General features: G+C 41.0%; 1 protein-coding gene across 6 annotated transcripts in view; it reads right to left on the reverse strand.

Moving 5' to 3' along the window:
• Positions 1-7,321: 7,321 nt before the first annotated feature.
• LOC139464939 (rho GTPase-activating protein 15-like) overlaps positions 7,322-27,270 on the reverse strand; it is a 72,519-nt gene continuing 52,570 nt past the window's right edge. For all 6 annotated transcript variants that reach the window (XM_071246556.1, XM_071246557.1, XM_071246553.1 and 3 more), the window contains 9 exons: positions 24,885-25,071; positions 22,575-22,682; positions 21,263-21,350; positions 19,743-19,898; positions 19,018-19,116; positions 17,620-17,697; positions 15,624-15,755; positions 14,624-14,729; positions 7,322-13,164 (listed from right to left, as the gene is read on the reverse strand). In XM_071246556.1, the coding sequence (XP_071102657.1) occupies positions 12,993-13,164; positions 14,624-14,729; positions 15,624-15,755; positions 17,620-17,697; positions 19,018-19,116; positions 19,743-19,898; positions 21,263-21,350; positions 22,575-22,682; positions 24,885-25,071 (1,126 nt within the window). In that variant the 3' untranslated portion in view covers positions 7,322-12,992. The remainder of the gene's footprint in view (positions 13,165-14,623; positions 14,730-15,623; positions 15,756-17,619; positions 17,698-19,017; positions 19,117-19,742; positions 19,899-21,262; positions 21,351-22,574; positions 22,683-24,884; positions 25,072-27,270) is intronic.

The following is a 27,270-nucleotide window of genomic DNA, read 5'->3' on the forward strand; positions in this document are numbered from 1 at the left end:
ATATTATATTGTGACTATGTATCATGATACGCATTATATAGTGACTATGTATCATGATACGCATTATATAGTGACCTATGTATCATGATACATATTATATTGTGACTATGTATCATGATACGCATTATATTGTGACCTATGTATCATGATACGTATTATATTGTGACCTATGTATCATGATACGCATTATATTGTGACCTATGTATCATGATACGCATTATATAGTGACCTATGTATCATGATACTCATTATATTGTGACTATGTATCATACGTATTATATTGTGACCTATATATCATTATACATATTATATTGGGACCTATGTATCATGATACGTATTATATTGTGACCTATGTATCATGATACGTATTATATTGTGACCTATATATCATTATACATATTATATTGACCTATGTATCATATGATACATATTATATTGTGACCTATGTATCATGATACGTATTATATTGTGACCTATATATCATGACCTATGTATCATATGATACATATTATATTGTGACCTATGTATCATATGATACATATTATATTGTGACCTATGTATCATGACCTATGTATCATTGTATGTATTGTATTGTGACCTTGCTGCATCGTTTCACTCCTACTATTGATCCTGGTCTGAAAAGCCTGCAAGAATGATAAATATTCCCATGAAGATCCGGGGGAGAGTAGGTCTTCAGCAACCCATGCTCGTCGTAAAAGGCGACTAACGGGATCAGGTGGTCAGGCTTGCTGACTTGGTTGATACATGTTATCGATCCTCATGATATCAATCACTGGATTGTCTGGTCCAGACTTGATTATTTACAGACCGCCATCATATAGCTGGAATATTGCTGAGTGCTGCGTTAAACAACAAACCAACCAGCCAAATCCATCCAAATGAAGTTCATCAGCTGAGACAAAAAGGACACCAACATGGGTCATTCCCGAGACTTGTGTGGAGCCTATTTCTGGCATACCAGCTGTGAAATGACTGCGAGGCCTCGGAGCATCATAAAACCCAACTCACTAACTCGCTCTTAAAGACAACAAACTCCAAACTCTTTCAGTGGTGAAAATAAATATTTATTTCCTTTATTTCAACATAAATGTGATACAAAATTTGCTGTTAAAATCAGATGAAGTAATATTGTTACCCAACAAATATGTGATGAACCGCTAACTGAACGATAGCTTTGTTACAGGGTGTTACCCCAGCCAGCTTTGGTAACCATGGTAACACAACACAACTGATAGCTCTAATACTATGGTTAGCTGGTATGGTGTAACGGATGTATTGATAACAACGGGAACACAATAATTATCTTTATAATTAATACAAGGGCTGCAGAATAATCAACATAGTTACCCTGGCAACAGGAATTGAATATGTTTTCCAAGGTAACAGAGCCTCTACATCAATGATAACAGACAAAATATAGGAATAACACTGGAATACCATCATGGCTACATATCTTTAAGGGTCCTATTAGAACAGCGTTGTTTCCATGGCAACAGAACTTCATTACTATGGCAAAGGAACAACAACCACAAACTGAAACAAAACTTTAAACCAATGGTTAACATGGCCTTCCAAACATTCTCCTTACATGTGTGATCATCTTTCTCATCTGAACATACAAACATTTGCAATTCTTTTCCATTTGCTGTATCCAGTCCATGAAGAAACAAGGGAGGTAACTGATCATAACATCGAAGCAGAAGACCACATTTAATTTTCTCAGTAATATGAAACTTTAACATCAGCAAGGCATGTAATCATTATACGATCGCGTATTTCTAGGAAGTAGATCTACAAATATTTCACCTACAGTATTCTCTACATAGAAATTTGACACAACAGTTAATAATGCTGAAAGTTCTTAGTTATTTGTCCATGACTATTTACAATGGGGTCTTTGGAAATACATAACTACAATATTTTCTAGCAGATAAACAAATATAATCACAGAGAAACAGTACCAAAATAATCTGTCAACGGATCGTCACTGGTTAAATTCTAACTTTGATGTTCAGCTTATCATATGATATGCATTTCTCTGAGAGAACCCAGTCACAACTGAGCATAGCATCTTTCATCATATGGGTAACAAAAATTTGCCAACCAATTAGTTTGTCACTTAAAACAAAAATGAAAATAGATTTGTGTTGCTCAGTATGTTTTTAATTTCAGGGCCTGAACCCAGGCCTTTGGTGAGACGAGCGAGCGCCTTAACCACTACCCCACCCTTCAGTCCTTGGTATCAAACACGAAAGATAACAAGACTGATAAGATGTGTGTCTGCATCTATCCTAAGTTCAGTGCCCAAGAAACAGTAATGTTTCGTTAGCCTTTGACTAGTCCACCACAGAGATCCTGAAGCAAATTCATCCTATACAGCCCATGCAAGTCTATAATAATTGGCAAGTCTAGTTTACTGTGAAGAGAGACTCTGGGCTCCTTTTTATTAGATTTTATTGATAATTTAAAGGGGGTTTCTGAAAAATATTTTCATTTCAGAGACTAGATGTTAATCTATGATGGTAGGATGGAATTTAATTGCTGTGATTCTATAATCCCCTGTTCTGACAAATTCATTGATTCACTGATTCAATGATTCAACTGGTTAAGTCTAAACAAAACAAATAACATCACAAATATACACACAATGTCAACAGTATTAAACACTTAATTTACGGAAAACCTAAATAGTGACCTCCATACAACAGAAATATACAATACATTGATTATATAGATTTTTTACTTATAACAGAAAATATTATTTGTACATACAATATGTGAAAACATTGAAGAAACGTCTGAAAACATGTCAACATTTGGAAGGTGTTAACTTTGATTACTTCATAACAATCACTCTTTAATGACTCACATCACAACAATGAAACCAGATTGAGCAAATGACCAGAGGGACCAGATTATAAATGTTGATTTGTATTTTCGATCAAATGATAATTAGTATTGTCAGTTCTGATAAATTTCATCAGATATATTTTCTTTTTATGAAATGTCTTCTTTTTTACTTAAATCTTCAAAGTAAAATGTGATTAACTATCATGATACCATCCCTCATCATCAGTGGAGTTCAGGATGCCGCTGTACAAAGTGATCTTAGCGCTAAGGTGATCATAACTCCCATACCTTAACATAGACTTACGATGATCGTAGTGATAAGGTTGCAATGGCACCCAGGACATCTTGCCCCACGATCGATCTTTCCAGTCAATAATACCACACATCATGAAATTAATGCAAGCAAGAAAACATAACGGCAGAAACATGTCTTTGACAATTTTAATAAAATAAATAATGATTTTAAAGGTTTTCCTCATCACTTGAATGCATCATACAATATTTTATCTTGACAGTTAAAGGCGATAAGCCTCTTGTCCCAACACCCCATAAACTGTTCATCGTACAGCACCCCAAAAGCCCCTTCTCCAAGCACCCACGTATAAAGGTCTGTTCCACCATGGATCCAGTGCAACAATCGTGACATCAGCCTATTTCTCTGACCAGGATCCACTTGCACAAAGCGACCTTAGCACTAAGTGAATGAGTGAGTGAGTATGGTTTTATGCCACTTTTAGCAATATTCCAGCAATATCACGGTGGGGGACACCAGAAATGGGCTTCACACATTGTACCCCTGTCAGGAATCGAACCCGGGTCTACAGCGTGACAAGCGAACACTTTAACCACTAGGCTACCCGACCGCCCCTTTAGCACTAAGATGATCGTAAATCCCATACTTTAACACAGGCTTACGATAGTCTTAAGCGCTAAGATTGCTCTGTGCAAGAGGACTGAGTAAACATCTTCTTTTTTTCTTCTCGAAATAGATTCCATCAATAATGTTACAATAAAAGTACATCTCTCATATACTCCCTGGTATTTATATCCTTATATCCTGGCTGGTATAACATGAGGCATGATATGTAGAGATTATTTACCAAGTGTGTTATCTTAATTATCTTAAATGACAAGCAAAAATTGAATTATGCGAGCTTTTGGATCTTTGTCATATAATGTCATTCTTACCAAAATCACTGTTTAATACATATTTTCAATATTTTTTTAGATTTAGCTGCAAATGTCGGTCCCTCAGAGGCCAAACAATGTTGTGTCTGGTCACTTCTACTACAAAAACACTTTAGTTACATTCAACCTACTGAAAAGTGTATGTAATATATAGAAAATATGCCCACAAACAAACACAATTCTTCATTAAACAAAACAGTTGAGTTCAAGCAAGACAAATCTCATTATCCGTTACCGAAGAAAATGCTTTTGTGACACAGCAAACAGTAGCGACCTTGAACTGTAACCCTGACCCTTGACTTTCAGCCTTGACCTTAGTACTGAAGCAAGATTATGTTACAGCTATGGAAATACACAACATTAAGAGATCAGTGAATTGCATGCCAAGTTGGAAAAATGTAAAAACATTTACGTAGGGCAAGATATATTATTGCTCGTATCTACAGGAATTGGACAGAATTCAAACGAAAAAAATCAAGATAGGTCAGAGGTTAAATATATGTAGGTAATTCACGGAGGCCAACAATGTGCTTCAGCAAGGTAACTGAAGTCAAGTCAATATGGCTGTTGTGACGGCCATATTGAATCAATTCAGTATATGATTTGACACTAAATTTACTACCAGATTGATTGAGATCATACAATAATACAAGTCTGTTGGTCGTCCCACATCCTTACTCCTCGCAAATTGTGGAAAGCTGGTACTTAGAGAAAACTGCCTAAACTATAAAAAACAGTATTTTGTTTCAAGAAATATATTTGATTCAAACAGTAAAAATTCTATTTAAAGAATAGTGTTCAGGAATGTTTAAGAAATGTCCTGCAATGTCCTTCCAAACAGTTTTTAAACGGTCTGAAAAAAATACAATAGTCTCACAAGGCAAGTTGTGCTCAACTCCCTGAGGAGAGTCCACACATATCTGCAGTCCTGATTCCATCATGAACACCTGGGATTGTCACACATAAACTATTAAAATATTCAACAGTAACAACAATAGTAGCAGTCCATCAAGGTTAGAAGAAGCTGACAGATTACCACAACAAATAATATTAAGTATTAGGCTAAAAAAGAAAAAAAGTTTGGTTCTCAGGCAGTTCCCTCATCATCATAAAGTCCGCCGCATGTTTCATTTTTATTTCCATTTTCAAAAAGTATTTAAAAATATTTAAATATTCCACGTCACGAACACACAACCCTGGCAGTGAAATGCTACAATAATTAAAAATAACATAATTTCGCTGAAATTATTGTAAACAAAATTTGGTTACATGCTAGCTTGAACAACCCCCAAAAATAACCAATTCTTTTATTTTTTAGCCTTACACCATTGTTAATAATTCACATATATTTTTGAAGACCTCTAAAATCTCAAAACTGAAAAAGGTTACATCAAGTCAATATAAGCCAATACACATTACACTGATAGACTGGTGTACTGACTGACATACCACAAGCTCCTGACCAAGAACTCGCTCCCGGGGTTACAGATACTTCTTTTGGAGCCACTGAGTTTTTACTCACAAGTTATCATTCACATTGGGTATTGATACCGATAGTTTTCTTAGGGTTATAAATTAGAAGAAAAACCTACCATATTCAACGTAATAAGCGCCCCGCTCTAATAAGCGCCCACAGCGTTATTTGCTAATATATTGGTAAGTGAACAATCCCAGTTAGCATCCTTTCTGATTGATCAATGTACACAAGACTTATATATTCGTGTATGATATGCACCCATTTGTTATATGCACCCTTAATTATGGGCAATTAAATTCTCGAAAATATATCTATCGTGTATAATACACACAGATTCTTCTTTTATATCATTTCAGGCTGTCAGCATAAACCACAAAATTTACAATCTTTCAACTTCGTTTTTAATCTCACCAAAATTATATTCTAATAAGAGCCCCCTATTTCCAATTTTGAGAGCGCTCTCAGCGCTTATTATGTCAAATACAGTATTTCATTTTAGAATTTAAGGTCATCTCACTGTTGAAATGATACCTCTATTTATAATTATCAATATATTTTTACTGCCTTGGGTCCCGTTTATTGGGAATCATTAACACCAATGATCAGACATTTATTTTTTAAAATGCTGCTGAAATTGTGTTTCAGGCGACTTTTAATTGTGTATCTGTTTGTACTGAGGCCCAAGTGTGTAACATGGCTCATAAACTCCATCTTCCCGAGACAAGGCCGATAACTGACTCTAAAAGTCCAGTTTCCACCCTTGCCGAACTAGGCTGGTATTCGAGTTACATTTTGGCTGGACTTACAAGTCTATGTATACCGATAGTCCAATCAAAATCGCTTAATGAACTAGACATCTGGTTCGTAAGCAGCATGGATTTCTACGTGCAGATTTCAGACGACTGCAAGATTTACACAGCATGTGTACCGCCAACTGGGCGTCATCAGATATTTTGTAAATTTTGTCATACTTTTAATCAAGGTGCCCAAGTGAGTTGATGCACTTTGTGGGCTAAAACCCGTTTTATTACAATATAGATCTTGATTATTGATCAGTGATGTGAGAGATGGAATCTGATTGGTCAATAGGACGGACATAACTCGTAATAGCCACTGGTGGCGCTACAACCAAGCCTGGAAATTCCAGCGTAGTTCGACAAGGGACTGGACTTCTATAGTCAGTTAACTCCCTTGCCTCGGGAAGATGATAAACTCACATGTCAAACTACCAAGGAGAGTTCAGATCAAGTTTGTGTGATGCCTGCATTTGGTTACTGAGAAAAAAACATGCGCAAGTTGAAAAGGATACATGAGTAATTACGCAATTTTGTCTTTTAAATGTTTCTCGCATAATTGTACGCAAGCAGCTCAAAATTGATGATAACGGTGATTTATTTTAAATCTTCAGCAAATACGCCAATCTCAGGCTCTGTACTTAAGAGGTAGAACTTCAGTATCAGCAATAGTTAATGTGACCTAATCTTTAACTCTGATGCGACACGTAATAAAGGCATCTGAATCAACAGTTTCATTCCAGTTCTCCCAACACTGATGGACTGCCACATTCAACACTCTGGAATTCAACTTTCAAATATGTACACAAATAATCCCCCACAACAATTCACAATTTCCTGATTTCAAACCACAATTCAAAATATATAAATATTGTCCAAGAACTATGACATATGTAAGTTTTGTTTATATTACACAAACAGGATTATGTACATTTAACAAATGCTAGTGACAGGCGCTGTGAATCATATTACACCATAGGAAATAACAGTGATAGTAACATTAAACTATGGGGGATAATAACTTTATACAACAGAAAAATTATTTTATACAATAAGAGAAATCAATGTTAGATCAGGATAATTTAATTACTAGCATTATAATGAAAAGAAACATTTCAGCTTGCAATAAATATGTCTGATAACCTTGTTCTCCTTCTCACTCAAGCAAAGACTTCACCTGAATCAAAACATAACTTTTGTTTTCTTCTTGAAACAATGCTTCAGCAAATTTAGTTACTCTTTTTATGTATAAATACAGATTGTTTGTTTCCCCCTTGCTTTTTGGTATTTGGGGATAAAAGAGATAAAAAATGTTATACTATGGGAAATAATAACTGTATCGGTTAGTTGATGTTGAAGAAATATACTAGGGGTGAATCTGCACAATGTGACACACCTACCGTATTCACCATACTTAGCACCCTGCTCCAACAAGTGACCAACTTCTAGTTCACCTCTAAGACCACTGCCAATCCCAGGATTACAAGGCTAGCCTAGCTCTCTCACTCCCCATATCTACTGACATAAAGCAGATAAAGCTCCCCAGCCTGATTCAAAGTGGAGGCCACCTTTAAGACCACTGCCAATCCCAAGATAACAAGGCTAGCCTCTATCACTCCCCATACCTACTGACTTCAAGCAGATAAAGGCTCTCCAGCCTGATTCAAAGTGGAGGCCACCTTTAAGACCACTGCCAATCCCAAGATAACAAGGCTAGCCTCTATCACACCCCATACCTACTGACTTAAAGCAGATAAAAGCTCTCCAGCCTTAATCAAAGTGGAGGCCACCTTTAAGACACCTGCCAATCCCAGGATAACAAGGCTAGCCTCTCTCACTCCCCATATCTACTGACTTAAAGCAGATAAAGCTCTCCAGCCTGAATCAAAGTGGCCACCTTTAAGACCACTGCCAATCCCAGGATAACAAGGCTAGCCCCTGTCACACCCCATACCTACTGACTTAGAGCAGATAAAGCTCTCCAGCCTGAATCAAAGTGGCCACCTTTAAGACACCTGCCAATCCCAGGATAACAAGGCTAGCCTCTGTCACACCCCATACCTACTGACTTAAAGCAGATAAAAGCTCTCCAGCCTGAATCAAAGTGGAGGCCACCTTTAAGACCACTGCCAATCCCAGGATAACAAGGCTAGCCTAGCTCTCTCACTCCCCATACCTACTGACTTAAAGCAGATAAAAGCTCCCCAGCCCTAAATCAAAGTGGAGGCCCCTTTAAGACACCTGCCAATCCTAGGATAACAAGCTATTCTCTCTCTCTCTTTCTTTCACAAATAGATCAGGGAAGATGAAATGCCCCAGGATAATAGGGGCATTGAGAACTGTTGTCATTATGGCTACTTCAGGAGATCAAAGATATTGAATTTGACAAATTTAAATTATTGCCACACCATTTTGATTCTTTGAAACTGAATCACAATTTATTAGAAAATGTTGAATTAAAGCAATAAAACAGAGAATCGAATGTTCATAATCTCTGATTACAAAATGCAAGTAATAATGTATCGCTATCAAATTCTATGAATAAAAAAACGGGAAAATTTTGACTGTGATTTGATATTTGCTTTATATAGTTGTGAAGAAAGATTAATGCTGAGTAGTGAATGGAATTAATATCAGATTACAATTATCATCTTGATTCTACAAACATATTTAATTTCATATTGAAATGTGAAACTGTGAAATATGTAATTACCTGAAATATACGAAGCCCTCATAGTGCAGCAACCATCATTGATTAACACTCGCATTCAATCTCATAACAATCAAATTGCATCCAGCAATACATACCTCTCTATGTGTAGATCTGCCAAACCCTCAACAGGAAGCAGTGTCAGGTGACCCCTGAGTGACCTCTGAACTCTGACCACATAGATCGGGTTTCTTGAGCAAATCAGATGTAAACTTTCTAGAATAATCTTTTTTCTTTTCAGTAACTCCTCAATTCAGAAATGTTGATCTCAACAAAGAAAAACCCCTAAAGTCTGTTTGTTTGTTGTTTAACGCCACACTCAGCAATATTCCAGCCATATGATGGCGGTCGGAAATTAATCAAGTCTGGACCAGATATTGCAGTGATTGACATCATGATCATCAATCCACGCAATTGGGATACGATGACATGCATCAACCAAGTCCGCGAGCCTGACCACCCGATCCCGCTAGTTGCCTCTTACGACAAGCCTAGCCATTTTTACAGCAAGCATGGGTTGCTGAAGACCTATGCAAAGTCCCTACAAAATACGAATAATCCCTTTCAAGAACATCCAAGTTGTATAGGGAACAGGGGCATTCTGAGAGCCTTGATCTGGTACAGGAAGGGCACAGCGATACTACTACCCATTTGGCTGAACGGACAATGGTCCTCAGAAATGACAGGGTGTATAAAAAATATCTACAACACATACAGCAAGATAGATATGCTGCACTGAATCGCTTGCTCGCTTTTACGGAAATTTAGGACCTCAACGTTGGCTGATTTGAAAGTACGCAGCCGTGCCCTACCATATCCAGTCAGGGATGTAGAGGTAGTCAGATCTTCAGGCAGAGAGGTGGCGTATCAGAGTAAAGATCGGAGTCTAATAAGACTGCCACAGACACTGATGAGTGAGTGAGTTGGGCTTAAAGCTTAAAGAACAGTATTTCAGTTATATCAAAGCCAGTCAGCTTAACGCAGGAGGAAAGCTCAAAGTGATGCAGGTCCCAGACGTTTACCACTTTTGGTGAAACCCACGAGCACAGGTATGGTGCTGACAAACCAAGAAACATAATTGGGGTGAACAGGGATAGAACCTACAGTGATAGGTTTCTGGTGCGCCCAAGGGACATAACTTTGACAACTGAGCCACCCCTGATCTGTACTCGGATATCATGATACAAGTCATCTCAGACGAGTCGTTACAGGTGAAAGAGGTCAGTCCTTCAGACTTTATCAGCAGCCCATGTTAAGAGACCTAGCTCACAAGCGTGTGTTTGAACTTGACCTGACTGAAATGTCGCCACCACAGCAATGCCATATTTGTCAACTTAGCATATTGCACAATTATATATGTGATCAACGCCTACATGCGTAGTGATTTACGAAAGCTATGTACAATCAATTAGGGTAAATCAACAGCCAAGATATGGCTCAAAACGTTTGGCATCTGAAGCCTCCACAGTCGGAGAACAACCCATGTCAACATCAAATCAATTATCCGAACAATTATTTCCAGGTTTATATTATTTCACATGGACATTGTGATTCTCTTTAATAAAATATATGTTCATTTGAGCAGGTTACATTTGTAAATTGATATTCTTCATAACATATCTGTTTAAATGTCAAATTGTTTTAATGGAATGATAACACTTGATAATATGTAAACAACGGCATTCAAAGCTGCCATTAGACCAGATGAACTTAGTATTTGTTTCTTGATTAATATGTAAATATGTACAGATTAAAACAATAACTCAAGCAGAAAGGTGCAAATATCAGCATGTTTCCAATCAACTTAGAGTATATTCAATTTCATATACCGTATTCAACGTAATAAGCCTACCACTCTAAGAAATGCCCACTGCGATATTTGCTAATATATTGGCATGTGAACAATCCCAATTAGCAGCCTTCCAATTGATTTATATGCACAAGACTTATTTATTTGTGTATTATACGCACTCGTGTGTTAAATGCAACCTTAATTATGGGCAATTATATTCTGGAAAATATATCTGTCGTGTATAATACGCACAGACTTTTTTTTTTTTGTATCATTTTAGGCAAACAACAAAATTTACAATCTTTCAACTGTTTTTTTTCTCACCAATTAATTCTAATAAGAGCCCCCTATTTCTAATTTTGAGAGCGCCCTGGGCACATATTACGTCGAATACGGTAGTTTATAGAATTCAAGTCAGGCTGATCCGTTAAAGTAAAGTAATTGTTCTGGTCTTTGGAAACAACTTGCCCTTGTTTGCATACAGTAGTCCAAAACTAAATACATCATTTTGGAATGTTTACATGATTATGATCAAAGTAATCTGGCTAGAATATCTGGAATGTTGAAACATCAATAATTTATTGCCGACACTAATTTCCCAGAATTCCATGGGTGAACTATGGGTCATCTTCGTTGTTCTGTGTGTGACCACTTCAACATGGCCGACATGATTAGATCATACGGGCCACCATTACAAGCAACAACTAACATGTATATACATAACGAACAGCATAACAATCAGGCGGATAGTACCAGGTCTGTCCATAACCAAGAGGAAGCACCCACCAACAGAAACATGCTAGGGTTAACTCAGTAAACAAGCTGTCCACAAAGGCGGAGCTGTACAGTGAGTGAGTGAGTGAGTGAGTATGGTTTTACGCCACTTTTAGCAATATTCCAGCAATATCACAGCGGGGGACACCAGAAATGGGCTTCACTCTATGTACCCATGTCGGGAATCGAACCCGGGTCTTCGGCGTGAAGAGCAAATGCTTTAACCACTAGGCTACCCGACTGTGCTGTACAGGATCTGTATAAGATCTACAATGACATACACTGACATACATGATTATATCAAAATCAATGTGATTTTGTTTGTTTGTTTGTTGTCAGAAATATTTCAGCTATATGACAGCAGTCTGTAAATAATCGAGTCTGGACCAGACAGTCCAGTGATTGACATCATTAGCATCGATCCACGCAATTGGGATACGATGACATGCATCAACCAAGTCAGCGAGCCTGACCACCCGATACTGTTTGTTGCCTCGTACGACAAGCTCAGTCGCCTTTTATGGCAAGCATGGGTTGCTGAAGACCTTTTCTACCCCGGATCTTCACAATCAGTGTGATAGGAAACTCACCACCTGTGCTACATTTCTAAGACTGATACATTTCACGTATCACATATATATATAACACATCCCATCATGTATCAGAAGTATCCCATGTATCATGCATCACATGTACCGTGATACATCCATTCTTCAGTGAATCCTGATGGCTCGCGTGTGTAACAGCATCCCTGTGCAGTCATCTGTATAATGGGTACCCGGGAGTAGAAGTAGAACACGTACAAACATCTGACAAAAACAGCTGAATAATACAAAATTCTTGCAGCATACCATGACAATAACACAGGCTGTGTCAGGGAAATATTTGTCAAACAATAAGACATTTGTAGTGTACCCTTCCTCTGATATGGTATAAATCACTTTATCACTCATCTCATCTTCAAGGTTAGATCATCAATCCAACAATGTCGAATTAACGTGGAAGAACTCATCAATTTCTAAAGTAAAGAATACTTTGGCCAAGAAACACGCAAAACTGTCACAAACTACTTAACTAATAAGCATAATGCTTTTTCAAACTGCTTAAGAATTTTCACAAAAACATCTCGGATTTATTTTTTATACCATGCATGCACCATTCACAAGGACATGCTAGAGACAAATGCTGATGCAATCAGTAGAGCTGCTGTCTCTACAACCTTTACACCATCTGCAACATCAACTGAACATCACCCGATTCAGCCGTCTACCTGCCGCCATCAAAACTACTAGCATCAAAACTAGTTCCAGTAATTCATGAAACTAATGACACATGACTACCTTGACACTGATTGGCTGAAGGTCTTGTAACCTGTCCTGTGATTGGCTAAGGGAACAGTCGGTCATACTCTAGCAGGACATATTCTACTACTTTGCTCTGTATGATGGTCATAACGGCCATGCCGCCCGCTTCGCCGTCCGACCACATCAACGTCGGACCGAACACGATGGCCACGTTCTGTGTCTGCATTCGGTTCTCCTTGCTGTGAGCGATGACGCTGTGACAAGAATGAACAACGTCACGTATGGACACATCCCTCTATACACCAATATAAGATAGCTATGTTTTTGTTTGTTTGTTTGTTGTTTTATGCCACAACTCAGCAATATTCCAGCTATATGATGGCGGTCTGTAAATAATCGAGTCTGAACCAGACAATCCAGATTGACATCATAAGCATCAATCCACGCAATTGGGATACGATGACATGCATAAACAAAGTCAGCGAGCATGGGCATCCGATCCTGTTAGTCGCCTCTTACGACAAGCACAGTCGCCATTTACGGCAAGCATGGGTTGCTGAAGACCTTTTCTACCCCGGATCTTCATGGGTCGTAACAATAATCAGATGCACAAATGTACCCGAGCTTGGCAAAAAAAAACACTGGAATCAGGACGAGTCTTTTCCACACAACACAAAACTGGGTCACGTTTAGCACATGGTGGAATGGGTTGTCTGTTTGTTGTTTAACGCCACACTTGGCAATATTCCTTGCATTTGGGATACGATGACATGCATCAACCAAGTCAGCGAGCCTGACCACCCGATACTGTTAGTCACCTCTTACAGCAAGCATGGGTTGCTGAAGACCTTTTCTACCCCGGATCTTCAAAGTCAGATAGCTACATGATAAATCACAAAGGGCAATGAAGAACGAAGCATGGTTTATGTCATGATTAAACATTGTTGTTAAGACCGAATTTAACACACTGTTAATAAAATGGACTTGTTTGACATTGCCAAGGTCAGGTTCTATTGAGGGAGTTATCATTATTTAAATATGGGTAAATATTTTTAAAGCTTGTACATTTTATTAACATCTTTAAAGAGGCTGTACATAATACTGATATCTCATATAAGAAATATACTACTCGTGGTCACTGCAGGGTGATGACTCCTTCAGGGCTGTGCCCCTCGTGGTTTATTCTCCCGGCAGTGTTTTAATGTATGATAAACAACTCCCACTCGTCTTTTTTTTCTAAAATAATGAGGTGCTTGTACAGTCTTAAATCATAGCGACATAACAATCTGCCCTTCGATTTGAATTGTAACAATAACGACTTTATAATCTCCCATGGTATCCAAAGTGTAACTATGGAAATATAACAATCTCTCCTCGCATCTCAACTGTTAGTAACACATCGCAACTTTAAAATTTCCCCTAGGATTTGAATTGTAACTATGGTGACTTTACAATTTTTCCCTGGGTTTTGTCCTGCAACAATGGCGACACTAAAATGCCCTCTAAGATCCAACCTGTAACTATGGCAACACTAAAATGCCTCCTGGGATCTGGCCTGTATTAACTTTTTATTATTATTATATCATACATTTACATACCACAGGTATCTAGGTACTAGTATCTGTTCAAATGCGGTTTTATTTGTTCCCCAAACAGTGGATCCGTTTGCATTCCAGTTATAATTCTCAGCTCCCTTGGGAGTGTACAACTTACTTTGTGAGATGTTTGAACAATGCCCTCATAGTGTGGTAGTGGCATTTAGGTAGCTCCAACACAAGTTCCTTGAAAGCCTGCAACTTCTGTGAGTTCTTCTCCTTCCCTGCAAGACAGATGAAATATTTCAAGTCAGGTCTAAAGCTTCCAACACCTGGTTCAATCATGAAACAGGCACTTGTAGATGCAATTTGCCTTCTCTCTCTACCAGAATGAGATCAGAAACATTGTATCTTTTAACTTTATCCATTCATTTCAAGGTGCATTCCTAAATCTCTTGTGTCTAAGACATCTATTGTCAATAGCAGACGTGAATCCAACATGTAGAACAACATGACTTACTAATGGCAGCTGTGATTCAAACAAACATGTTGAACGATGTGACTTACTAATGGCGGCTGTGAATCGATCAAACATGTTGAACAATGTGACTTACTAATGGCGGTTGTGAATCGATCAAACACGTTGAACAATGTGACTTACTAATGGCGGCTGTGAATCGATCAAACATGTTGAACAATGTGACTTACTAATGGCAGCTTTGAATCGATCAAACATGTTTGACGATGTGACTTACCAATGGCGACTGTGAATCGATCAAACATGTTGAATGATGTGACTTCCTAATGGCGGCTGTGAATCGATCAAACATGTTGAATGATGTGACTTACTAATGGCAGCTGTGAATCGATCAAACACGTTGAACAATGTGACTTACTAATGGCGGCTGTGAATCGATCAAACATGTTGAACAATGTGACTTACTAATGGCAGCTGTGAATCGATCAAACATGTTGAACAATGTGACTTACTAATGGCAGCTGTGAATCGATCAAACATGTTGAACAATGTGACTTACTAATGGCAGCTTTGAATCGATCGAACACGTTGAACAATGTGACTTACTAATGGCGGCTGTGAATCGATCAAACATGTTGAACAATGAGACTTACTAATGGCAGCTGTGAATCGATCAAACATGTTGAACAATGTGACTTACTAATGGCGGTTGTGAATCGATCAAACATGCTGAAGGGGAACAGTGGTTCTTTCAGTTCCCGAAAGAAAAGTTTGAGCGATCCCGTCAGGACGTTAATATCACAGCTCTCATCATCCAGACTGTATGTCTCCTCTGTGAAGCAGAAATTCAAACAGCCATTAAATAAAGAGGTAATTACCATTTGTTTTACCAGTAAAATCTTGGACTGGTAATTCCTGTGACGGCCAGACCATGTGGACTGGCAAATTAAGTACCTTGTAAATCTTTGTTGTTGAACAAAACATCAGAGATATTCAATAACGTATAAATTTTTAACAAGGTCAGCTTATCTTTTAATAAGGGTTTCAGTTGTCTATTACTAGTGCAAGGAAATAACATTTTGCTTTGCTTCGAGGTTAAATATCTATATGAAGCAACCAAAGTGAAATATTCCGGAAAAAAAGTGAAAATTTTGAATGACATGTTGATCTAACTAAATTACTTCAGAGATGACCTCATTGCATTTGTCAGCCATGAACGTACACTACATTGAACATAGTGCTGAAAGAATTAAAACCAGGTAAATGTCATGCATTTTTATATTTGTTGAAAGTTGGGACAGACAAAAATTGAGGGGACTGGTAGATTTTAGAGTTGCCAGTCCACCTGGACTGGCACTTACGAAAGCCACCAGGAACACTGATAAAGTCTTAAACTCTCAGTAATAGTTACCTTGAAATAAAGATTATCTGCACAAACTCACCTGGCAGTTTATACTGAAGCAACAGATGAACATGCATGCCATTTTCACTGGTATAGGACTATAGGCTTACAAATAAATGGCAACGTGTTTCCATTTGATTGGCTAGCCAAGCAATTTATCAAAAAAGAATTAGGCCACGCCCACTAGCAGGCTACTGTTTCCTGACTGGCTGATAATAGAATGGGCAGGCATCTGTCACATTATCTAGCAGAACAATGTAACCCATTTCGTTATTATTAGTGATGTATATATTTATGAAAATTGACATCAATATCTTATGGAGCATAACACCTCCAAGTCATATCATGACACCTCCAAATGACAGTATGACACCTCCTAATGACAGCACAACACCTCCTTATGACAGCATGACACCTCCTAATGATGGCACAACACCTAATGACAGCACAACACCTTCTTATGACAGCACAACACCTCCTAATGACAGCATGACACCTCCAAATGACCGCATGACACCTCCAAATGACCGCATGACACCTCCAAATGAAAGCATGGCACCTCCAAATGACAGCATGGCACCTCCAAATGACAGCATGACACCTCCATATGACAGCATGACACCTCTTATGACAGTATGACACCTCTTATGACAGCATGACACCTCCTAATGACAGCATGACACCTCCAAATGACAGCATGACACCTCCAAATGACAGCATGACACCTCCCAATGACAGCATGACACCTCCTAATGACAGCATGACAGCTAATGACAGTATGACACCTATTGACAGCATGACACTTCCTAATGACAGCATGACACCTCCAAATGACAGCATGACACCTATTGACTGCACGACACCTAATGACAGCATGACACCTCCAATTGACAACATGACACCTCCTAATGACAGCATGACACCTATTGACAGCATGACACCTCCTAATGACAGCATGACACCTCCAAATGACAGCAAGACACCTATTGACAGCACGACACCCAATGACAGCATGACACCTCCAATTGACAACATGACACCTCCAAATGACAGCATGACACCTATTGACAGCATGACACCTAATGACAACATGACACCTCCAAATGACAACATGACACCTCTAAATGACAGCATGACACCTATTGACAGCACGACACCTAATGACAACATGACATCTCCAAATGACAGCATGACACCTCCAAATGACAGCACAACACCTCCTATTGACAGCACGACACCTAATTAAAGCATGACACCTCCAAATGACAGCATGTGCTGGTGAGCATCCTCTTACCTTTATCTACAACGAATCTCAGCTTCTGTATCTCTGCCAGGTTTCCGCTGACTCGGTACAATCCATCGTGGTCCAAACCTGGTTTCGACGGAGAAACATTTGAGTTATCAGTACACAGTGGGTTGATGTTGGATGTGTAGGTAAAAAGTGGATGGGTGTAAAGTGGGTGTTAGTGGATGGGTGTAAAGTGGGTGTAAGTGGATGGGTGTAAAGTGGGTGTAAGTGGATGGGTGTAAAGTGGGTGTAAGTGGATGGGTGTAAAGTGGGTGTAAGTGGATTGGTGTAAAGTGGGTGTAAGTGGATGGGTGTAAAGTGGGTGTAAGTGGATGGGTGTAAAGTGTGTGTAAGTGGATGGGTGTAAAGTGGGTGTAAGTGGATGGGTGTAAAGTGGGTGTAAGTGGATTGGTGTAAAGTGGGTGTAAGTGGATGGGTGTAAAGTGGGTGTTAGTGGATGGGTGTAAAGTGGGTGTAAGTGGATGGGTGTAAAGTGGGTGTTAGTGGATGGGTGTAAAGTGGGTGTAAGTGGATGGGTGTAAAGTGGGTGTTAGTGGATGGGTGTAAAGTGGGTGTTAGTGGATGGGTGTAAAGTGGGTGTAAGTGGATGGGTGTAAAGTGGGTGTTAGTGGATGGGTGTAAAGTGGGTGTAAGTGGATGGTTGTAAAGTGGGTGTTAGTGGATGGGTGTAAAGTGGGTGTAAGTGGATGGGTGTAAAGTGGGTGTTAGTGGATGGGTGTAAAGTGGGTGTAAGTGGATGGGTGTAAAGTGTGTGTAAGTGGATGGGTGTAAAGTGGGTGTAAAGTGGGTGTTAGTGGGTGTTAGTGGATGGGTGTAAAGTGGGTGTTAGTGGATGGGTGTAAAGTGGGTGTAAGTGGATGGGTGTAAAGTGGGTGTAAGTGGATTGGTGTAAAGTGGGTGTAAGTGGATGGGTGTAAAGTGGGTGTAAGTGGATTGGTGTAAAGTGGGTGTAAGTGGATTGGTGTAAAGTGGGTGTAAAGTGGGTGTAAGTGGATGGGTGTAAAGTGGGTGTAAGTGGATTGGTGTCAAGTGGGTGTAAGTGGATTGGTGTAAAGTGGGTGTAATTGGATGGGTGTAAAGTGGGTGTAATTGGATGGGTGTAAAGTGGGTGTAAGTGGATTGGTGTAAAGTGGGTGTAAGTGGATTGGTGTCAAGTGGGTGTAAGTGGATGGGTGTCAAGTGGGTGTAAGTGGATTGGTGTCAAGTGGGTGTAAGTGGATTGGTGTAAAGTGGGTGTAAGAGGGTGGATTGTTGATGTGTAAGAATGTGGGTGGTACGTGTTTGTTTTTCGTGTTTTCAAGTCACTGGACTGTAGCTCTATAACGGAAGGGACAGACACAACAGATGCATGCTGGAAACACTGAGGTGGGCGGCTCACAGTACCTTTATGTTCCACAGCGGCGATGCACTTCGTCACAAACGCCGGGACAGTATTATGCTCTCTCTCACACAGCTCTCGGAGATCAGACCCAAACACACGGTCTGGAACATGGACAGACACATAAGTATTCCACATTAGTCACTGTTACGTCATCTGTACTTACCGTATTTTCTCAATAATGTGCACCCCCTCCAAGGGATTCAGTATTTTGAAAAAGATTTTTTTAGTATCATGGGCGGTAAATAATTATAATATCCCTTCGGAGAATTTAGGTAAACGAAGAGGTGACAACAAACTTGGTCAATAAAAATTTGAAATTAGAGAAAAAATAACACTACTTAAAGTACTACCTACCTAACCTTTCATATTAGCATATTTATCCTTATATTACCCCAATGAATACTGTGTTTATCTGTTGGCTGTATCCTCCTGAGAAACATACGCATTATATGATAAATAGCGGTAATCTGACCATGGCTGCTGAAAATAAACGTGAGTTGGTGCGATCTGCCGATCCCTTAACATTAGCATTCATATAGCAAGAATATTGCTGAGTGTGGCATTCACTCGCACAGACACACACACAGCGACACTTCTACAACTACTTCCACTGCTCCACCAGCACAACACCATCACCAACCTCTGCTACTCCCAGATGTATCCCCATCACAAGGTTAACAGTAGACATTTGCTGACTGACAGTTCTTCAGAGCCTTGGCAACTTTACCTTTGATAATTCCTCGTTTGACCAAATCTTCCTGTAGGGGGCGCCGGCTGATGAGGCTGCGCAGTTTGTCCCGGATACGGAAATAGGTTGCATTAAGAGATGCGTGCCTCTCCGAGGCGCCACCTGGTGGCTCCTCCACTGACTGGCTTCTCATCACTGACAACAAATGAAGCTGGCAGATGACATCTGTTCAGGATTCTACCATCACTGTTCTCGTTCTCACCCTTTAGTATTCACGGTTACCACCCTGCATCTCCCCTAATGCTTGGATGGACCAGCAGCTACATTACCCACCAGCAACTACGTCCCCCACCAGCAAATATGTCTCCCACCAGCAACGTCAACCTACTAGCAACTTCGTCACCCGACCAGCAGCTACGTCACCCACCAGCAACTACGTCTCCCACCAGCAACGTCAACCTACTAGCAACTACGTCACCCGACCAGCAGCTACGTAACCCACCAGCAACTACGTCTCCCACCAGCAACGTCAACCTACTAGCAACTACGTCACCCGACCAGCAGCTACGTAACCCACCAGCAACTACGTCTCCCACCAGCAACGTCAACCTACTAGCAACTACGTCACCCGACCAGCAGCTACGTTACCCACCAGCAACTACGTCTCCCACCAGCAACGTCAACCTACTAGCAACTACGTCGCCCACCAGCAGCTACGTCCCCCACCAGCAACGTCAACCTACTAGCTTCTCATCACTGACAACAAATGAAGCTGGCAGATGACATCTGTTCAGGATTCTACCATCACTGTTCTCGTTCTCACCCTTTAGTATTCACGGTTACCACCCTGCATCTCCCCTAATGCTTGGATGGACCAGCAGCTACATTACCCACCAGCAACTACGTCCCCCACCAGCAAATATGTCTCCCACCAGCAACGTCAACCTACTAGCAACTTCGTCACCCGACCAGCAACTACGTCTCCCACCAGCAACGTCAACCTACTAGCAACTACGTCACCCGACCAGCAGCTACGTAACCCACCAGCAACTACGTCTCCCACCAGCAACGTCAACCTACTAGCAACTACGTCACCCGACCAGCAGCTACGTTACCCACCAGCAACTACGTCTCCCACCAGCAACGTCAACCTACTAGCAACTACGTCGCCCACCAGCAGCTACGTCCCCCACCAGCAACGTCAACCTACTAGCAACTACGTCACCCAACCAGCAGCTACGTCACCCACCAGCAACTACGTCACCCCATCAGCAATTACATCACCCCACCAGCAGCTACGTCACCCACCAGCAGCAACATCACCCACCAGCAACTATGTCACCCCACCAGCAACTACGTCACCCACCAGCAACTACGTCACCCACCAGCAACTACGTCACCCACATTTCTGCCTGATGCTTCAATTATTTAATTTAATATAAGACATGAATACAATGACATAGTAGATAAATTGATGGGCATGTTTCTGTATCATAAATATCCAACATGAGGAACAAACAAATATGTATATATAAGAATACAATATAATGGACTCTTACTGTTTTTTTCTGTGGGGCTTGGCTCCGGTTTCCTCTCCGGTTTCTGCTCCAGTTTCTGCTCCGGTTTCTGCTCCGGTTTCCTCTCATTCTGAAAATATCGGCCACTGTAAATAACTTGGGTCATGTGACATTTAACACCTCAGTGGCAACTAGATTATTTCTCCTTTCAGGATTCCGGGATAACGCAGGTCCCCTACAACCAACACTGGGCGTAAGAGTTGACAAAATGGATGAGGTGGTCAGGTTCAGTGACTTGGTTGATTACGTCGGATGTTGCTCATAATATCAATCACTGGTTTGTCTGGTCCAGAGTAGATTATTTACAGCCTGCGTGATACAGCTTGAATATTGTTCCCGAGCAACATATCAAGGGCTATGAAAAGATTTAAACCTCAATAACATTTTTCATTTTGTGTCCATGATTTGAAGTTGATGCCTCGCTGAACAGTATTTCAGGTTCAGTGTCAGGTTCATTCGCGAGGAAAAGCACAAACTTCCGTCAGTCAAAGATGATTACCACTTTAGTGAAGCCAACAAGAATGAGTAAAATTTTCTATTGATATAGGTAACACGATATCGAACACTGACACCAGACGAGTAGTGAGTTTTATGATGCCCTGAACAATATTTTCGCTTGAGTGAGTGAGTATGGTTTTACGCCTTTTTTAGCAATATTCCAGCAATATCACGTTTGGGGACACCAGAAATGGGCTTCACACATTGTACCCATGTCGGGAATCGAACCCGGGTCATCGGCAAGCTACCCGAGCAAGCTACCCGATCGCCTCTATTTTTGCTTGATGTGGGAGGAAACACCAAAGTGATGCGGGTCTCTGACGTTTACCACTTGGGTGAAATCCATGAGCACAGGTATGGTGTTGGCAAACCTACAATCATAATCAGGGTGACTTGGACTTGAACTCACAATCATAGGATTCTTGAATGACAAAGGGAAGCAACTCATACTGTGAATTGTGGAGCCTTTGTTTGACTGGGCCACTATTGCCTCAGGTTAAAGGAGACATATGATTTCCCTATCAAAATGGCATTACATCATGAGTTTTAGTCCAGTTCACCCAGCAATATTCCAGCTGTATAACGACAGCCTGTAACTTATTGAGTATGGATAAGACAATCCAGAGATGGATATTATGAGCAGCAGAGCCAGCATCTTGTTACAATATCAATATATGACTCAGCCTGATACTCCTCTATCTCCCCCCACCACAAACTTGCCATTTATAGATATTTCAATTCTAACACCCAATTGCTACGGAGCTCAACTTTACTGGAAGTATGCTTGTGATGCTACCTTATCCTGAAGGTCATCCGCTGCGACCTTGAGACGGAAAAACCAATTTCTGGCCGTGGCTTCTTCATCACACTGCAGCAGGAACTGGGTGTTGCTGCTGGCCGTCAGCTGCAACATGGACAACACAGCACCTGACACATCAGCCAACAGACCGTCTCATACTGCCAACGCCAGTGTTACCACGACCCGGACAATCATCACGACCCAGAATCATCCCAACCCAGGCAATCATCACGACTGAGACAATCATCACGACCCAGAATCATCACGACCCAGAATCATCATGACCCAGACAATCATCACGACCGAGACAATAATCTCAACCCAGGCAATCATCACGACCAAGACAATCATCACAACCCAGGCAATCATCCTAGCGAGACAATCATCACGACCCTGGCAATCATCACAACCCAGGCAATCATCACGACCGAGACAATCATCATGACACAGACAATCATCACGACCCAGGCAATCATCATGACCCAGGCAATCATCATGACCAAGACAATCATCACGACCCAGGCAATCATCACAACCCAGACAATCATCATGACCCAGACAATCATCAAGACCCAGGCATTCATCACAACCCGTACAATCATCACAACCCTGGCAATCAACACGACCCAGACAATCATCACGACCCAGACAATCATCACGACCCAAGCAATCATCACGACCCAGGCAGTCATCACGACCCAGGCAATCATCATGACCCTGACAATCATCACGACCTGGACAATCATCACAACCCTGGCAATCATCACGATGGAGACAATCATCACAACCCTGGAAATCATCACGATGGAGACAATCATCACAACTGAGACAATTATCCCAACCCAGGCAATCATCACGACCCAGGCAGTCATCACAACCGAGAGAATCATCACGACCCAGGCAATCATCATGACCCACAATCATCACGACCCAGGCAATCATCACTACCAAACCAATCATCATGACCCTGACAATCATCACGACCCAGGCAATTATCACAACTCAGGCAAACATCACAACCCGGACAATCATCACAACCCTGGCAATCACGACCCAGACAATCATCCTGACCCAGGCAATCATCACGACCCAGGCAATCATCACGACCGAGACAATCATCACAATGGAGACAATCATCACGACGGAGACAATTATCACGACCCAGGCAATCATCACGACCGAGAGAATCATCACAACCCAGGCAATCATCATGACCCACAATCATCACGACCCAGGCAATCATCACAACCCAGGCAATCATCATGACCCAGACAATCATTACTACCCTGACAATCATCACGGCCCAGGCAATCATCACGACCCCGGCAATCATCACAACCAAGGCAATCTTCGCGACCCAGGCAATCATCACGACCCAGGCAATCATCACGACCCAGGCAATCTTCACAACCCAGGCAATCATCACTACCCAACCAATCATCATGACCCTGGCAATCATCACGACCAAGGCAATTATCAAAACTCAGGCAAACATCACAACTCGGACAATCATCATGACCCTGGCAATCACAACCCAGACAATCATCACGACCCAGGCAATCATCACGACCCAGGCAATCATTATGACCCTGACAATCATCACGACCCGGACAATCCTCACAAACCTGGCAATCATCACGACGGAGACAATCATCAGGACGGAGACAATTATCACGACCCAGGCACTCATCACGACCCAGGCAGTCATCACGACCGAGACAATCATCACGACCCAGGCAATCATCATGACCCACAATCATCACGACCCAGACAATCATCACGATCCAGGCAATCATCACGATCCAGACAATCATCACGATCCAGACAATCATCACGATCCAGACAATCATCATGACCCAGACAATCATCACGACCCAGGCAATCATCATGACCCAGACAATCATCACGACCCAGACAATCATCACGACCCAGGCAATCATCACGACCCAGGCAATCATCACGACCCAGGCAATCATCACGACCCAGGCAATCATCAAGCAGATGACAAAAGTATGGCATAATCAAGAGGAACCTGGAATTTAGGATTCCAATTTGTCAGAAAAATCCTTTAATTATCAACAAAGCATTACCTGTTGTAGACAACATACAACCAGGGATACATGGAGAACATATAAGCTTGCAAGGTCCAGGCCCCACCTGCACTAAGTGATCTTAGCGCTAAGACTATCATAAGCCTATGTTAAAGTATGGGAGTATCATCTTAGCAATAATATTGCTTTGTGCAAGTGGATCCAGATCTCACAACATCTGGGGAGAGAGAGTGCAATAAATGAGATCAATGCTTACCGTGATGACATTTTTCTTGCTTGTGACCTCCGTGTTTTGACTAAAGTTGACCTTAGCGCCAAGCAGACTGACGATTAAATCGGGCTTGCCGTGAGGGGAGCCAGATCGGTGCACTGCTGCCTTCTGGTCCTTGTAGAAGATGATGTTGGAGCCGTGGAGCACCACGTACGACTGGCTCCAGTTCTTCCTGAAAGGGGAAACAGCGTTATATTTCTATGGGAACGTCGTTGACTCAAAACTGAATTCCACCTTTAGAAATAAGCACTAGTAGTCTAGTGACAACTATAAGGCTGAAGAAATAATAGTCGTGGTTCTCAGGCATAAAGTCTGCCGCACATTTCGTTTTTATTTCCTTTCAAATAATTTTTCAAAAATCCTAACACTAAACAAATGCAAGCCAATATAGCACGCAGTTACTTCCCTTTACATAGGCACTGCTTTACTGCACATCTCATGTTGTGGTCATGGCGGCAATAGGAGTTTGTATGCTTATTTTTGTAGGGAGGCCCATTCCCAGGTTGATGGTACAAAGCTGTTGATTTGATTACATACTAGTTTGAACAAAAACAACAAGAAGGGTTTGCCACTAACGTGGCTATATCCCCCGCCCCTGTTGCAGAATTTATGACATAATTAAATCTAAACAAACCCTAACCTTTTTTAACCGAGGTGGAACTTGTCATAATTTGGAACCTAAGTCCATCTTGCTGCCATGGAAACGTAAAAAAAAAAAAAATTATTAAAAATTTCTAAATAGCAAAAGGCACCAGTTCAGCATGTACCTGACAGACCTGCAAGGTTTGATGAAAAAATATAGAACGGTTTACGAGTTATGCTCCGGAAACGAAACGTGACGGACGGACGGACGGACGGACGGACGGAGCCCATTTCTATATCCCCCGCCTCCACTATATTTTTAAAAGTCATTGCCTGAGAACCAATTCTTTTTTTTTTTTAAACCTAAATGATAGCAATTATTATGTGGCAGTAGAGGGTGTTGTAAATGTATCTGTTGTCATTAGCAGTGGCAGCAAATAATTGAAGGGTCAATAAAATGTTGAGTGCTGAGAGTTATCTGCCCCTTGTTTTATAAAGATGGTTGGCATGATCGTTCAAAAGGTTTCGAAATGGATCAGTTTCTAGAAGGCTGGCTGTACCTATATAAAGAGACGTGGGGTGATAGATGTGTTCTGAGCCTCACATAGAACGACTTGAGCTAAAGATATTAAAATGATTTATTTTTCAACATAATCCCCTTCCACATTAATACACTCTGGATCATTTCCGGTATTGCTGAAGTGACAGACCTTCAAGAATAGGGCTCGTCATCAAGGCTCTCCCTCCCACGCTTCACAGCCCACCTCCTTATGGTGCCTCTCTACACTCCTCAAGTGTGTGGGGGCACGGGTGGCCTAGTCGTCTAAGGCGCCGCGATTGGCTGTGCAGAGTTGCATCCCTTGGGCACACCAGGAACCTATGATTGTAGGTTCGAATCCTGGTTCGCCCCGATTATGTTTCTAGGTTTGTCAGCACCATGCCCGTGCTCGTGGGTTTCACCGAAGTGGTAAATGTCTGAGGCCTGCATCACTTCGGGCTTTCCTCCAACATTAAGCTGACACGCCGTGATATAACTGGAATACTGTTAAAAGCGGCGTTAAACCCAACTCACTCACTCACTCAAGTGTGTCCATTTCCGAAGGACACATACCCCTGCTAATCTTACTGACTTCTCACAGTGAAACAATTTGTTCATTTGGCTCCAGTTTGGCAGATTTTCTCTATGATGTCATGTTATGTCCCACAACAAAAGATTTCATTACACAATTCCCCCTACGCGAGGCTTTGAACTTATCAGTCCACCCTTGTATCTACATGACAAGAGCGGAGTGGATACATATCTGAAAACGACCCTTGAAGATCCGGGGTAGAATAGGTCTTCAGCAACCATGCTTGCCGTTAAAGGTGACTTTGCTTGTCGCAAGAGGCGAATAACAGTATCGGGTGGTCAGGCTCGCTGACTTGGTTGATGCATGTGGATCGATGCTCATGATATTGATCACTGGATTTTCTGGTCAAGACTTGATTATTTACAGACTGCCGTCATATAGCTGGAATATTGCTGAGTGTGGCGTTAAACAACAAACTAACCAACCTATCTGAAAACACCAAATTCTTGGCAGCTTCTAAAACTAAGATTTAAGAACAGGGACAGGCCTATTTCTAGACATTCAACAACAAAATTCTGAACATTAATTCTAGGGTTCATAGCGGCGGACACTTATTTGATCCATTGTATTGCCTTTATCATTGTAAACATAAAATTGTGTTTTAAATGTTTTGGTTTCTTCTCTGATCTAGTTTGGACATTTATTGATTTCACAATTTA

This window comes from Haliotis cracherodii, unplaced genomic scaffold (genome assembly GCF_022045235.1).
Source record: "Haliotis cracherodii isolate W230 unplaced genomic scaffold, xgHalCrac1.p SCAF_17, whole genome shotgun sequence".
Taxonomy (NCBI): Eukaryota; Metazoa; Mollusca; class Gastropoda; order Lepetellida; family Haliotidae; genus Haliotis; species Haliotis cracherodii.